Here is a 16,473-nt window from a genome sequence, read left to right on the forward strand (position 1 = left end):
GAAATCAATGGTTCCCTTTTCTGATTTCTATCAGCATAAAGGTCAGTGTAAACCACAAGCTGGCAAGAGAACACAAATACATACAGTTTTGCATTGAGATCCCAGAACTCGGGGTCATCTGTTATCCAGGGGTTGCTGGGGAGACATCCAGACAGGATAGGATCATTGGAGAGGAACTGCTCAGAGTACTTCACAAGCCTGCAAGTAAACTCAACAAAATCAAAATATTAATTTGCAAGCAGAATTCCAGCCAGCTCCATTACAACCAAATAAATGGTTGCACAGACTATGGATACCTTCAGAGGTGCAGCCCTATCAGCACGGGGATCTAGAACGTGGCCCCTGCCTTACCAGAAAAACTGATTCATTAGCCCAGTTAATCTTTTTCATTTCCCAAACAGTAATCTCCTGGTTGTCTTTCAAAGCAGTGATTTTGCCAGCTCAAGTGCTGGGAGATACAAGACCCTCTTCCATCACCTCCTTTTGCCTCTTCATTTCAAGGAAGTGGGACTAAGCTCCCAAATGGTTTCTGTCTCCTTCTCCAGCCAACTGGCAAAGGCCTGATCCTGTGCTGGTTTGTGCCACACATCACAGAGAGGAAAGTGCAGCACTGTATTCACTCAGGGTGGGTTCTCCGCAGCCTTCCCATGGGGTGTGGGAGAGCACAGGGAGCTCTGGGAGAGGTGAGGGAGTGCTGAGGGCACATCCCAGCTTCTCCTTTCCTCCACTCACCTACCACAGGGCTCATTCCTCTGCAAATGAGTTTGAGGGCTCGGCACAAAGCAAAAATGTCTCTATCCTAGCAGGAACCAGATAAACACTTCTCCTACCTTCTAAGTTGGCCAGACTTGTAATTACAACCGATTTCACTAATGTTCTGGAATTTTAGCTTTCTCCTCCCTTTTTCATTCTTGAAAAAGTCATCTGGTTTCTGTGTTTAAAATTCCTTCCAGGCCAAACTGGTTTCATGTGCTCAAAGCTGGGAGTGCACTGTCCAAGGGCCCATTGCTAACAGGCACCTTGGCACAGATCCTGCAATTATACAATGCTACTGCACAAAGCATACCACAGGTTTGGCACAGAAGTGCTCGATCCTGTCTTCTCATTGGAAATGCCAAGGCATTCAGCACCTGCATAATTCACTCCAATCCATATATTCTAACCAAGCTACATATCTAAACCTGTCAACTCAAGTAACATTGCTCTGTCCTTTTAATGATTAGTGCTTTGCAGCTCCTGCTGAATCAATGCAATGCTCTGCTGCACGCACACTACCTAGTTGCTGCTCTTATCCTCAGCAATAATAATTTGATTTGGACCCAATCCTGCAGCTGAGATGGAGATCCAAATTTCCTGAGGATTTTTTGACCTAGGTGATAGGTATTATCCATCAGAAGACTAGGACTAATGCGTGAAAAGCTCCATTGCCAAACAGTTAAGCACCACAAAATTCCTGGAGGGTAGTCAGGTGTCCCCAGCTCCAGCTCACAGTTTGGAAAATTGAGGCAGGAGAGTTTTAAGTGACTTGGGAGTCAGTGACAGATGAAATGCGCAGAACTGCTGGTGCCTTGCAAGTTGTGGTTCTCAGAAAACAGCGCTGCTTCCCAGACTCTTCCTCCCATTTCATTCATCCACCACTGTCTTCTCCCAGGGAACAGGCCTGAGCACCTTATTTATCTCAGATTCGATATGAATCTCTGAGTGGCAATGACTATGTAAAACAGACTGGTGGTGTGGACTGCACCTCTAGGCAACTGGCCAGCACGTAAGATTCCAGGTAAGAAATGCCTGTGGCAAACGCACTAATGGCTAATGCTAGGACTGGGAGCTTTGCAGTTATTTGGCTTCATCAAGCATCTGATCAGGAAACACTCCCACTGAGAAGAGGAATTGCTAATTAATTGCTTGGACATTCATGGAGACGCGTGTGTTCCTTCATAGTACAGAATAACCAGAGACTTCCCCAGCTCTGCTACCTTCTGGTGAGCATCACCATACAAGCAAGAACACTCACTGGGGCTGAATCCAGCCCAGCAGGCTGGGGACCAGGGACAGGAGGGTCAGTGTGTCTCCGCTGCTTACTCATCCCACTCAAGAACAGGCACAGGATGGACACACTGCTGCATCCTCACAAGGCAGCCTCCAGGCAGCTGCTTTTCCAGACTGCAGAGCTGTGCCAGGTCCCAAGTGCCACAGGCCAGTCCTGACCAGTCTGAACATCTCTTGATTTCAGAGGGAATCTCAACCAAGAGGCTGGCGCTGCTCTACAGACATTCTTAGCAAAGCTTCCCTTAGCTCCAAGGGAGACTCTTCATCACGACTGGGACTCTGACCCCTCCTCTGCCTTATGCCTCCTGGCCCAGGCAACACACAGCCCAGACAGCACAAACAACACTGTGTGTGGCCACCACATCGATTCCCCTGGCTGAGTCACCAGCTGCCAGAGCAGATAGCTTAATCATCTCATTAGGAGATGAGCGCTAAAGACTAATTAATGTGTGGACAGAAGGAAATCAGGACTTACCCTCCGAGAGAGACAGAAGATTTCACTCTGGACTTCATGATGGCCTGCTGATAGTACATGATCTGAGAGGGATCAGACACGTCCATGGTTAGGAGCATGGAGATATGAAGACAAGGCTGTCTCTATGTGAACCTCAAACATGCCCTCTCCCAGGTAGCGAAGCTAACTACAATAGGGACTGCTTCTTCCCTAATTATTGGATGTCCAAGGAATCAGAGAATCCCTAAACTGTCTTAGTAAAATGGCTGTTTTCACTGAGCTTATTGCAAATGTCAGAAGAGCATTTTGCAATGTGCAAGTAATTAAAAAGCACTCCCCATGCTATACAAAAATTGGATAATAGCTACCATTCTAGGCACCTACAAATGCTCTGGATGATTTAGCATGTAATTATCATTGATCCTTGGCTGTCTCTACACTGGCGCCACTGGATGTATCTCCTATGATTTCCCCACCACTAATTTTAATCTATTGGATTTTAGCCCTGGTGTCTGTCCTTGCTTGAGCCTTCCCGTCACTGGGAGAGCTGCTGGCTGCCTGCAGTGGGAGGTGCAGAGGCAGGAAATGTCCTGAAAGCACACTGACCAAAAGCTCCATGGGGCAGAGACTCTGCCAGCCAAACCCAGGCGTTTTTAAAACAGCCCATTGCCTGCAAAGGGGGCTTTTAGCCCCCATGCAACGCTGATATAAGCAATACGTACAGGATGAACACCTAGGAGTGCGGGAAGGACCACTTACCTCTCTCCTATAAACATCCATAGTTTTTTTCTGTAAAATAAAGAAACAAAAATCATTAAATTGGGATGGGTGCTTTCATTCGCCTTTTTTGAGACATGAAAACACCGTTGCAGGGCTGCCGTTGTGCAGTGCTCTCCAATTAATTCTCATTACAATTAAAATCAAACACAGCAGCGCAGCTAATCAGGGTATCATCAAAGCTAAGAGCATCCACACACCGTAAATCGTTCCATTAGCTGTATTTACTGTTTAGCATTGCTTCTTCCATCGCAGGCTGCCTGTATGCCTTCAATTAAGGGGTTATTCTAATGGAGCTAAAATAGATTCATTTACAAGACACAGATTAGATCATTCAATATTAGCTAAAGGAGACAGGAACCAACACATTGCAAAATATAAACACCACAATTAAAAGCCTCAGAAGCAGTATCTGCTGTGCAAAGGGTGCTTACGTTGTGATTTGAATAACCCAGACTATGTTACATGTCATCCACAAATGAGCAAGCAATTGCAGGCAAGAAATTAACTGCAGGGCGTTTATTCACACAGCTTCCTTTGAAGCACAGTTACTTACTGTGTGAAATAAACTTGAAGAGGGAGAAGGAAAGACAGGCTAAGTCAGGGATGTTCCCAGCAAGCCTTTAAAGGCTTATGCAGTGTTTCAGTTCTTCATCTCCCGTTTTAGCCAACAAGATCTGCATCCCAGAATTATCCTATCAAACTAACCCTGTGGCAGACATGGGTCTGCAGAGTGCCTTGGTGAAGTGCAGTTTGTGAGCAATGAGGGATGAAGCATCTGGTATTGAATGCCACTGCTTCTCCCATGTGCTCACCAGAGAACCTGCACCCTGAGCTGCCCCTATTCTGGGAAAGGCAAGATGCTCTCCCAGGGCTGCTTTGTGAGGGGACCATTGTGGGAACACCACTTTTGCATTTTAACCATCATCACTAACCCTGCTCAGGAGGCAGAAACTGTTCTCTATATGGAAAAAAAATATGCATATTTTGCTGCAACTTGGTTGGTTTTGAGAGGACACACTCACCATTTCAGCAGCAGGAGCCAGATATGCAGCAGATCAGCCAATCTGTACAGCACTACCATGAAGCCAGCCCATCTGATCCTAACACAAATCTAGCCTGGCCAGTGTAGTACTAACAGAAACCCTCACTGTGGCATTGCAAGGGGAGGAAGCTTTTTCTGCTGTAAATACCATGCCCAGCTCCGAATGACTGCAGCGCACATAATCTTAGCAGGGACAAACAGGAAAGCAAACAGTAGGTGCACCAGCAGCAATGCTCTGCTGGCCACACACAAGGAACTGTGTGCGAGAGGGTAAGGGCTGACACATCAGGGGGAGGAAAAAGCCCTTGGACAACAGGATCGTTGATCAAAGGCTCCTGGGACATCTTATGGACTAAGGAACAGCTTTTCACCCTTCTCTGATCTTAGCTGCACCCCTGATGCCAGGCCAGCTTCCACGTAGACACTATTTCTTCACCCCACTTCTACAATGTCATCATTGTTTCAGATGGACTGTAGAAATGGAAGGCAAAAAAAAATCACCTGCTTGTGCAGAGAAATTCGCTGCATTTACTGTCCTAGAAGTGTCCTCTTTAGAGAACTTTGTTTCTGTTTCAGGCCAGCTATTTCCTGCACAATAGGAGTTCGCTATCTCCTTGGGGAACCCGAGATACAAACCAGGCCCCATCAGATTTACAAGTGCCAGCTGAACTGTTCCATTTGATGGAACTTAAGTGTGGCTAGGGCATTTACTTTAGGAAAATCAACATGTCAAAATCATTAGATGATTTTAAAAAGCCCCTCATTTCTTCCTCTGTTTTGCCTCGGACAGGCCTGGTGCAGTGGGGCGAGGACAGGTGGATGCTGGCATAGTGGCTTGAAGGCAGCTCACGTGGTAGTAAAGTTGTGTTATCTTCTACAGGGGTCTTAGAGGCAGGCAGCACACCACACACACACGAGACAAACAGCTGGTGGGAAAGAGAAAAAGAACACAGTAAGTTAAATGTTGTCTAGAGCAAGAAAGGCATGAATTAAAATGCCATCACAACAGAAAAATTATATGTGGGTGAGTAAAAATCAAAGCTAATGTCATGTCTGCAAACAAGGAAAGATCTTTTTTTTTTTTTTTAAGTGCATCCTATGCCAAGGATCCCCTCCTGCCACAGCCTGAGCGTGTAGGTCAGCTCTCTGGACAGCTGGTCCTGGGAAAACCAGGGGGGCTTTGGTGGGGTGCTCCAGGGTGGGGAGGAGATTTGCCAAGGCTTCCACAGAAAAGGGGGCTATGGCATGAGAAGGGCGAGCATCACTGAGTAGTGGCACACACTGAACTGGAGCAGAATCAAAGAGGAGCCCAGCACTGAACACCCTGTTGAGGGCTGCAGGTGCTGGCTGTGCTCAGCCCTTTCCAGTTCTCAAATCCACAGTAACCACGAAGGATCTCAGCTATTTCACCCCAGAGCTGCACACCATTTCATTTCCCATTCTCCCACAGTGCTCCCACGACCAGTTTCCAGCTTCACTGGTGGTACAAGGGACCCTGAATACTCTCCATGTCCTGTTGAGCACTGCCAGTTGTCCCCACCATCCTACCCATCCTTACCCCCTGCTGCTGACAGCAGCAACGCCAAAGTGCCCTGTACCACCCACCCGCTCTCCCTCATTTAGAAGGAAAAAACATTTGGAACAAAAGAGTCATTTCTTATAATGAGATTAATTTTGCAATGCCCTTAACAAGTGACTTATCGCAATTACTGCGGATAAGCTCCTCAGCCCTGCAGGCTTCAAATCAAAATGGCAATTAGTGAAAGGTCTGGGTCTGTCTCGGGCGAGTGCCAGGTGCTGTTAAACATCCTCCTCCCCGAGACACACAGCAGCACTTGGACACCCTGTATGGCCTCGTCACACCCCGATGCCACCAGCTGAGCGCTCCCCACGTGCACAGGCAGCGGCTGCAAAGCTCAGCTGGGAGCCAGCCAGGACCTGCTCAAGAGCCCTGTGTCTGGAGCCCATCCCACATGGCTGAAGCCACGAGCTCCTACAAGAGCTGGGACATCTGCTAATTTCCAGCTAACCATTCACGTGGACCTCCTCTGCTCTCAGTGTGGGTCTTCCTGACCACATTGTGGAGATAACGGTCATTATGTTTTTGCCTGTCTGGCCACCATTCAGTGTTTACAGAGGCCATAAACAGCTGGACAACAGCTTTTGTGTGTATGCCCAGATGGAGCTTGGAGTGAAGAACAAGCACAGGCCACTGTTATCCAGAGCTCATTTTGGACCAGGACACTGCAAATCACGCCCGCACTCTGCCCTGAATGCCGCAGTGCTCTCTGTCCATGCACACAGCTCGGCAAGCTGTGAGGATGACCACAGGGATCCTGTGCAGAGCACCAGCCGCCGAGCACGGGGCAGTGCCAGCACAGCTCGGCCTCCCTCCCCAGCTCACTTCATTGCAAAAACCTGTGGGCACTGCCTCTCTGACACTGCAGTGGCAAACAGCACTCTGGCAAGCACAGAGCTCTGCTTCTGCACACACAAACACCTCTTCTCAGGTGCAACGTGGGCCTTTCCCTACACGCAGCCAGCAGGGAGCCCTGCATGCCAGAGGCAAATTCTGAGTCTAGCATAAGATCACCTCAACATGCGTCTCCGCTGTGCTGGTGCTTCCAGCCCAACAGCTGGAAATCAAATCTGTAACAGTCCATATGTCCACTTTTGTTCAAATTGGTGGTCTTCCCCTATCTTGTTTATCTGCTTCTGACCCTGTTATTTCAAAAGATGTGATGGATGCAGCAGAGGTTATGCATTTATCAGGCAGCCAAACTGACAGAGACTGATGAAATTAAAGGCTAGCAATGACTACAATGACCTGTGGCTGATTTGCTGCATACAACAAGCCAGGGCATTTCATTCAGTAGTGCCTGAATCTAGCGCGGTGATTTCTGGCTAAGCTAAAGCACCTTTCAGAAAGACACTCTGGTTACAAAGGCAGCAAAAGCCGAGTGTGTACCTGCAGGCGACTCAGCAGGCTCTGACAGTTGCCTGGTAACACTCTAAGCAGTGAGGCTCGATCATGAGCCTGAGACCTGGGTAACAAAAGGCTAAAGCATCCCTTAATTAGCTGTTCAATGGATGGCTACTTCTGCCTTATTCCTCCTGCCCAACTACAACTCCTAACTCATTATAACCGAGGGATGCTCATGGGTCAGTAATAAAAGTCCCTTTCAAAGGAGAGCGATGTTTGGCTGAGCACCTGTTTATCCCCAGAGGACTCTATCAATTAGGGAGGGAGCAGCCCACCAAAGGGTCTGAGGCAAGGGAAAGAGAGATGTTCATGCCAATATCAGCTTCAAAGAAGTCATTCTGATGTCAGAAATTAATTGTCACCGGGAATATTTTCTTTCTCAGCTGTCAAGATAAAAGAAAACTAATTGGCCAACAAAGTGAAGCTAGATTGAGCGGGAACAGAGGCAGAAATCAAATAAATGGGCACCGGATTCATGCACTCATTTTCTGCTCTCATTGTTTCACCTATGTCAGAGCCAGAGGCTGGGCCCACAGAAAACATCAATAAAACTCCACACTGCCTTCAGCAGGGGTAAAATACAGCCAACAAAGCACAGTCCAGCCCAGCATTTACCAGCAGAGCTTGGGCCATCCTTTCTGCCCACCAAAAGCTGTTGAGCGGCAGGTGTTTGTGAGAGCAGCCTGCAGAAATAAAAAGAAGCTGCTAGTCCAAAGGTGACTCTGTGTGGGCTTTTGGCCGTCTACTGTATTGTCAATCGTTCTTTCAAAAGCAGAAACAGGAGCAACAAGAACCTTCCCTCTTCAGCTCAGCCTCCAGAGAGGAGGCATAGCTCAGAGATCAGCTTAAAGGAGAAAGGCAGTGAAGTCACCCCGAAGCTGGTGTCCTTTGGCTCATGCCCTCCTTGGAGTCTCTGCTGACGGGAGGAATCTACCATCTCTCTTATGCCCAGGGTGGGAATTGAATGGAGATCCCTCACCTCACTTCCTCCTACCAAGCAGCTGGCAGATCGCTACGGGCTTTCAGATTGTTTGCAAACCTAAAATCTCCTTCCACATCAGCTGTAAAACTGTGGGCAAGAAGTTGGCTTACTCCTCTGTTCCATCCCTCTCCTCTTCTCCTCTTCCTCCACTACTTTTCTCTTTTTAAGAAAAAAAAAAAAAAAAAAAAAAAAAAGGCTTTCGGCAGCTGCTACTTACAGCAAGAAAAAATAAAATACACCCCAACCCTACATTTTGCTCATTTTCAGTCTCTATAGCAACAAATACAGTTGGCCAAAGCAATTATCCTGCCTCTGGCTGTTGAGATGTTTAACAGCTGTTACAAAAATGAGAAGTTGTGGGAATACAGTGAGTGTGATCGCAGTAACATTTGCATTTAATTGCTGAGAGACACTTTGACTTCACTTCCAAATGAACACCATTAAGTGCACAAATGCAGGATCACTTAAAAGGACCAATGGAGAAAGAGAAGAGCAGCTCCAGCTCCTCATCCACTGACTGCATTTGTCTTATTGTGGACTTTGAACCAGTTCCACCCAGTTACAGCCTCCATGGTTCTCAGTTCATTAATTCTGTTTCTTTATGGTCTAGCTATACAATATGCATTTTTAGGCAACATTTTGTGTCTCCTATCCACCACACCAACTTCTCCATCTTCTTGCCACACATTATCCTTTTGGAGGTATTCTGTCATTTTATTTTAAACCTGGATCTTTCCTCTGATCCTTTACACACACACACACACACACACTCCCAGTCCATTCACCACTAATAAAAAGGCAGCAACAGGCATCAGGAGGTAGAGGATTCCTTAATTCTGCTTCACCAGCACAGAAAACATGTCCTGTAGCTAAACACTCACACTAACTGGTGTGGCAAGAAAGCTGACGAAGTATTTTCAAGCCAAAAGATGCTGCCAAAGCCTATTTTGAGGGCCCCACACCCCGGACAATGAGACAGCTTCAACTTCTGGCCTGTTTGGCTGTCACGGCTGAACTGACTCGCTCAGCCTGTGGTGCCCAAAAAACCACAATCCCAGGGACGTTGTCTGCATCCTCCCGAACAAATTCAGTAGGTACGAAAAGAAAACCTGTCTCACCTGGTTTACCTTATTTTCATTGGGATTCGTTACACGGTCTAATCCATACTCTAGGACGTCTAGCACACCGGGCTGTTATGAACAAGAAACATTAATAGCTTTGTAACTCATTTGTTTTACAGTTTGTGGTTCACACAAATGCATGAGGAGATGCCCGAGCCCTGAAGGGCTCCACTGCCAGCAGCTCCCAGCCAGCAGTGCCCCAGGGCAGCTCTGCCCCCCGATCTGGCAACGCTCCCCTCCGAGCATGGGTGCTACAGCTGGACCTCCCTTCCTTGCACCTTTGAGAGCAACCAAGGAGAAGGTGTAGACTCAGGGCAGGCCTGGGCTGACCCCTTCCCCAAGGAGAAACGACAGGGTGCACAGCCCAGAGGCAATGCCCACAGTTGTGCCCTTAACGTGCGGGAGTTTGTCCCAGGTGGATGCAGGGAGGGCACCATCAAGGCACTAAAGCCACACACTGACATCCTCTACTTACAGGAGTTCGGTTCACAAGCCAGTAGGCTCTCTCCTGGCAGTCCAGGGCGTACCTGTCTGCTTTCTTCCGCTCCTTTCCTGCCCTGCAAAGCCAAGAAGAGGATTTAACTCTACCAGGGGAATTCATGAATTTTGCTCTCCTAAAACCAGTGGGATGAGAAAGGAGGCACACCTCTAGTCTCCCCTGCCCCATGGGTCCCAGCCTGACTGCGTGATGCTCTGATGCAGCCTCCTGACCACATCTTACCCCGGCTAATTCTGGACTGCAGATCATGCTGTCCACATGGCCACACATGACTGTAGCTTTTGAGAAATCATCATCTTCCTGAGCTCAGCTGGGAGCAGACACATCCCCTTTTGATTAGACAGACAGCCCTTTGGTAGAGTTTTACAGTAACAACCCGCTACTTGCGGTCAGTGCTGCTGCCTCATGTTTATCCATCTCCCGTGTCCCCAGGCAGTACTGCCGTTCCGGACACGTCTCGTCCCTGTCTCACAGTAAAGGGGGGCATTTCTCACAGAAATGATTTGGAAGTGGGGCCAAGCAGTGTTCCCAGGCACTAAGCCCCAAATCACCTCTACTATTAAACAGAAGAAGCACCAGCATGGTTTGGGCTTGGACCAACTAGTTCTTTCCCAGACAAGTCCTGGGCACACTTTGGGACTTAGCATGGGCAAGGGAGTATTCCCAAAAGGCTGTTTGCATGTGGCCACCCTGCTGTGGTTAACAGGGTGGATGCGGGCTGTTCAGCACCAGTCTGCCCCAGCATCATCAAACAGCCTCAGACGTGTTTAATCTACTAGTTCAGACACAGTCTCGGTATCTAACTTTAAAACTGCATTTGGCATCTCCTAGCCCAAGTCTGACCTCAATTTACAAGAACAACAGTCTCATGTTTAATGAGACAGTTATCTGATGAGCTGTATTCTGACTTGGCTACCATCCCAGTGAAGACAGAAACACTGCTGAACAGCAGAGGCAGTGCCTGCTGTGCTGGGAGGTAAAAAAAAAAAAGGTAAAAGGAATCCACAGAAGTAGGAAAGGTCCTATCTCCAAAGGAGTAATCCCATCTCGTGTTCAATAACTTTCCTGGGATTTTGAAGGATTCAGCTCCTTAAGTCAAGTCATTTTCACTGCGTGCCTAAGTATGCACTTCAGAGTTTTCTCCAGAAGTCCCTGCTGGGAACATTTACTGCTTCTTGATTCAGGCCATTCAGTTCAGCTGTGAGACATGTGCAAGCAGTAACTGAACCAGACTAATAACAGGTCCTAAGTCCAGTGGCCTGATCCACAAATGCTCATGGACAACCCTGAGCTGAAAGAAGCTGGCTCTAATGAGGGCTTGCATGCTGCAGCATCAGACCTCAGCTTCTTCAGGGAGTCACATCGGGTGCAAAATCTAAACCTCCCCTTGCACGCTTATGCATGTGCAAAAACCATTTGCAAAGAGGCATGCGCATGTGTTGGCAGGAAAGGCACCCACCCCCGCCTGTGCTCTCACAAACCACACCGATTCCACGTCTTTGGTGGACAAATGCCAGACGGGGAGAGAAACGCAGGTGCAGGGCGAGGGCGAGGCTTTGCAAGTAGGCGCCCAGTCATTTGAAAACATCTGAAATCCTTCACTCACGAAGTGCGAAGTGAACAAAGTTTACTTGTTAAATGGAGAAACCCCAAGCTCACATGAAAGGCAGGTTTGTTTCACAATCTTGAGGGGCACTTGCAAGTTATTTTAAAGGTGCAGTGTATGTTTTTAAACTGTAATTTAACTGTGTATCAAGACAGTGAAGCTCTGCCTCCTCATACCCTCCCTGATGATGCAAATAAGGGAACGCAAGTCAACTCACTTATACTGCTCTTTGGCCTGCATAATAACAAAATCCCACTTGTAGTTTATTTTTTGATTGAGCATGTTGTAATGTTCCTGGAATAAAAATAAAAAAGCAGTTAGTGTGAAAATTCTGGACAAGGCACTCCCATGCTAGGGTTTTCTTGACTCTCCATAGCTCAACTAGGCCAGGCTGGCAACCAAGCCAAGAAATCTGGATTTTTCTGAACGTAATTACATGAATTGCAACAGTTCAAAAATACCACTGCAAGGAAAGCAATTATCCCCACTAAAATTATCACTGACTTCAGAGTATTTTCCTGTACTGGCCACTTTTTCACTTCAAAAATTTTGGCTTTTGACATTGCCGGAGTAACACCTCATGCAACTGAAGAGGTGATTTTTTGCCACACTCCATTCATTAGCAACAGAGGGCTAAAGCTATAGCAAAAGAGGGGCTTGCAATGGAACAAGTCCAACATCTCCTTACCTTTTCATATTCTTCTAAAATCCCTTTCCTCTTAATGTTCTTCTTTGCTAGGTAAATGGCTGTGGAGGGAGAAGCAAATAAGCAGTCAGTTATACTTAGACCATCAAATCCAAGAATAATTAAAAATCTACCCACATGACAAACACAGGAATCTCTGTCTGCTACAGTATCTTCTCAGGCATGAGCTCCAAGCTCACAAAAGCTCACTGAAGAAAAATGAATTTGGTGCTTTCACTTTGTCGTTGATGCTTCAGGAGCCAGTACCCAGGCTGGGAGCAGCCACGCAGAACGGGTGGTGTGTGCCTTCTGCCAGCAGTCAATCCTCCTTTGGGAACTCAGCCAGGGTTTCATGGGTCAAAGGATACTGAACCAAATCTTTATGATGCTGAGGTTCTTCAGAGTTTGACCTCCAAGTTTTCCAAATACAGGCCAATGTTTTCTTCCAAGTTCTATTAAAAACATTCCAATCTAAAATGGGCTTTTTTATTTCCCCAGAAGATCTACAGCATAATGCAGATAAAAGCCACAGAGGACAATCTTGGTATAAACAAATCTGTCTGTGAACTGCACAGCCCACAGGAGCAAACCAAGCTGATCAGCCCAACTTTCATGACCAGCCCTATAATAAAAAGCATTATAAAGGCAACAAAAGATTGATATGGAAAGAGCCATCACGAGATATTGGGAGCCACTGTGCTTTAGATGAAGAAAAAACTATCTCTGAATGCAGGGCTTGATCCAAATCTACAGGAAGACAGTCTTGGGCTCAGATCCAGGAACACACTTAACTACTCAGGGAAATCTAACCCTGTGTTTAAAGTCTTCCCTACCCAGCAGAGTATTTCAGATATGTCTGATGGATCTTAGTGGAATACAAGAGAAGCTTAAGCACGTTCTCTCATCAAGGCCACCACAAGGCAGTCACATCCAGAGTGTTCCCTCAATCCAGCATTACTGAGAATTTTTCACAAAATAGTATGAAAGAAAAAGCAAGGGCTGGTCATCACATGTGGACACACAGCACAAAAAGATAAACAGCAAACACGCTGCAGGACTGCATGAACAAACACATGGGCTTGCACTACGCAAGAATTTCCTAAATTGTACGTGTTTCCTAAACATGTATAATGCTATCACTTACCATAGTCTGTGTCATCAGCAGGCCAGCTCTGCGCGGGCCAGAAATAGGGGGTCTGCAGAAAAACAAGCCTTTCGTTAGTGCACAGTAGCCTTGAACTCCTGCCAAGAGGTGTACAGCACCACCCACACTGGAGGGAGAGGAAAGTTCTCCTCTGCTATACTCAGAGCCTCAGCTCCTTAGCTGCGTGTCAGCTCGCATGGTGGTGCAGGCCAGCTACAGCAGGAGAATCGAGGTCAGACAACTGCCAATGTCAAATCCACTCCTGCTCTGCAGTCAGTTAATATGGCCAACCCCTCACTGCTGCCTGAGCATTCAGACTGAGATGCTGGAGCCTGATTTGGCACCATGTGGGAACCAGACTCCTCATTCAAAGTACGAACGAGGGTACCCTAATTTCCCATCGTAATGGGAACAGTCCAACTGTGAACCTTGGTAACATTACATTATTACTGTGCTTTTTGTATATTCATTATTCAGTCTCCCCAGATCATTCTGCTTTCAACCAGCAATTCCATTTGCTACTTTAAGACCTGGAAGGGAACACACATTTGGAACAAAGCACAGCTATTTTGAAGTTGAACAAGTATGCTAATTTAGTTGAAGGAAGTATCACAGTTTGCCTGTAAACTGTAATCTGACACACAGAACTGAGGGAACTGGCCTGAGGCTTCTCTGTGGATCTCTTCCTCCTTCCTACTGAACAATTAGCGCAGCTACACAGCATGGCCTCACGGCTACAGCTCCTGGGGAATTGCCCCAGCTGCCTTATTTTAAAACTAGTGCTGAAGTCACTCTCAATGGCTTTGGACAAGGTGCAACTCACTTGAAACCTGTACAGACTGCCGTCTGTCTTAAGGGTGAGATTCTTTGGCTCCTGAAGAGGATAGATGTATCCATATTTGACAAACAGGTCCCCCAGGTGGAGTGCCTCTGAAAATGGAGAAGGCAGATGTTTTGATTGCACAGAAACACTGCACTGGAATTTAAAAGTGAGCTGCTACTCAGGAGAGAAGAATTCATCTAAGAGGTTTTGTCTATGGAGACCTTAAAGTTTTACAACTCAAAGCTGAAAAAGCCTCAATTTTTACATTTCTACCCACCTTCTTCAGTGATCTGCAAGCGTTGGAGAATCCACTGCAATATATCATTACCTGCAAAGCAAAGAAAATCTCAGGTGCTTGAAATCAGGAGCATGCCAAAGTCCATGGGCCAAAATGAGACCTCTCCAGTCCTCACCCCTCACTGTGCTCTGGATCTCACTGAGTGCACAGACCCCTTCTTGCAAACATGCTTTCAAATACACCATGCAAGAGCAGCAGAGATAAAATGCATTGCCAGTCTCTCACTGGCCATACTGTCATTCAGGCTTTCTCCTGACCAAGCAGGCATCAGTCCCTGTGAGAGGGAGCCACAGGCAGGCAGTGACCTCAGGATGGCACAGCATGAGAGTGCAGAAGCACACGTGGTCTGAGCAACACTTAAACCCTTATCATTGGCTTAGAAAGCACTTAAGCAATGCAACAGGTTCCACGCCCAGTGAAGGTGAAGCGCCCCTTGCTTTGCACCATCTTGTCTTGAAAGATTCACTGCAAAGTATCTCCAGATTCACAGAGCACGGTCCTGTCTCAGTTTTAGTAAGAGACCAGTGACCAGTCCTCTCGAGCCCTTTAAGAGACATGACTTTCAGTGCAGAAGGGATGTCTGAGTCTCAGATCCAAGTTGTAGTGGTCACAAGACATATCAAAGGGAAACAAGATTTCTGCATTCACAAACACTTCATCTCTCCCAGTTCTTTTGGTGGGGTGTGGCCAGTCATACCCATAGTCAGCATAAACCTCCAGCAGTTTTAGTTTTATGTTCTGAGGGGCAAATACCATGAACCTCCTTCCATTTAAACAGGGCAAAAATGCACTCATTCCCTGATCAACTATGGGTCTTTTCCTCCAAACGTCCCCTAGGATTGCAGATTGAGGTGTTGACCTTTCTTGACATTGCAGTGATGACTTAACTTTCTAATAGGGGCTCAGAGCTCTTATCCTACCACCTGCTTCCTGAAATAGATGAAATTAAAGGATTATCTCATCACTCATTTCTAGACAGCTCTCTCTGTAAGCATTTTCCCCCAAAGGTGTGCATGTAACACAGAGGTTTATTTGCCTTTTCTGTTGTAAGCCATTTTACTGACACTGAATTTAACTAGTTAGTTTCCTGCATGTGAGAGCCAAGCTCTCTTCAGTGGATCTGTGTCCACTGCTCTAATGTCTTCACCATTCCCTCACTAAACACGAATCAGTCTCTTTTGCAACACCCAGAAGCCAATCAGTGTATATGCAACTTGCGCAGCACTAAAAATAGCATAGTTTAGAGAGAGGTGACTGCCATGCAAGGAGACTGTAACTCCCTCGCCTATGAGACACTGACTACAATTTACGACTTATGCAAGAGGGAACTTGTAGCAATTCTGGTTAAGGAACCAGAATAAAGCAGACAGCACGCAAAGAGGATGAGCACCAACAGGGCATCCTCCCTCCATACCATCTAGCCACGGACTTTTAGGAAGTGGTATTTTACATTGGTCAGACGTCAAGAGAAGTACTTGTTCACCCTGCACTTAATCTAGTTGGCACGTCATCTTCAGTACAGGGGAAACTTTTCTGCAGTGCTGCCTTAACTGTTCACTAACAGCTAGGCAAGGCAAGACCAGAGCCTTTGCAGATGCAAAGCACTCCACCAAATTCACCTGCATAATAGCTATGTAAGCCAGGATATGGTTTGTACTGTAATGCACGGAGGGTGCTGCTGAGAACAAGCTTCAGCTGTCATCCAAGTTCTCCTTACCCATTCATTGACTGACTGTACCCATGGGCAAGTTACTTCATCTCAGTGCCTCTGCTTCCTCATTTTAAAAAAAATTGGGGCAAACAACACACAGGGCCAACCGGGCTTTGCAAATACAGTGGGGAAAAATTAATCTATTTGGCTAAGTTGTCTCCTGCGTTGCCTGAAGCAAGCTCACTAGTTTCAGCGGGAGTTTTTGTTCCGGATTTCCAAGTGCTGCAGAAAGACCAAAGCAGAAGGAGGAAACTTTGGTACAGTACATGTGAATATTTATAGTGGAGGATGCCTCA

General features: G+C 46.8%; 1 protein-coding gene across 2 annotated transcripts in view; it reads right to left on the reverse strand.

Annotated features, from left to right (window-relative positions):
• Positions 1–16,473, reverse strand: part of RGS9 (regulator of G protein signaling 9) — a 35,964-nt gene that overhangs the window by 12,024 nt on the left and 7,467 nt on the right. For both annotated transcript variants that reach the window (XM_075518873.1, XM_075518872.1), the window contains exons 3-12: positions 14,446–14,496; positions 14,169–14,275; positions 13,346–13,397; positions 12,205–12,263; positions 11,734–11,810; positions 9,887–9,968; positions 9,418–9,480; positions 3,263–3,292; positions 2,525–2,586; positions 85–198 (exon numbers count right to left, since the gene is read on the reverse strand). In XM_075518873.1, the coding sequence (XP_075374988.1) occupies positions 85–198; positions 2,525–2,586; positions 3,263–3,292; positions 9,418–9,480; positions 9,887–9,968; positions 11,734–11,810; positions 12,205–12,263; positions 13,346–13,397; positions 14,169–14,275; positions 14,446–14,496 (697 nt within the window). The remainder of the gene's footprint in view (positions 1–84; positions 199–2,524; positions 2,587–3,262; positions 3,293–9,417; positions 9,481–9,886; positions 9,969–11,733; positions 11,811–12,204; positions 12,264–13,345; positions 13,398–14,168; positions 14,276–14,445; positions 14,497–16,473) is intronic.

The sequence above is a fragment of the Mycteria americana genome, chromosome 16, assembly GCF_035582795.1.
Source record: "Mycteria americana isolate JAX WOST 10 ecotype Jacksonville Zoo and Gardens chromosome 16, USCA_MyAme_1.0, whole genome shotgun sequence".
Classification (NCBI taxonomy): domain Eukaryota; kingdom Metazoa; phylum Chordata; class Aves; order Ciconiiformes; family Ciconiidae; genus Mycteria; species Mycteria americana.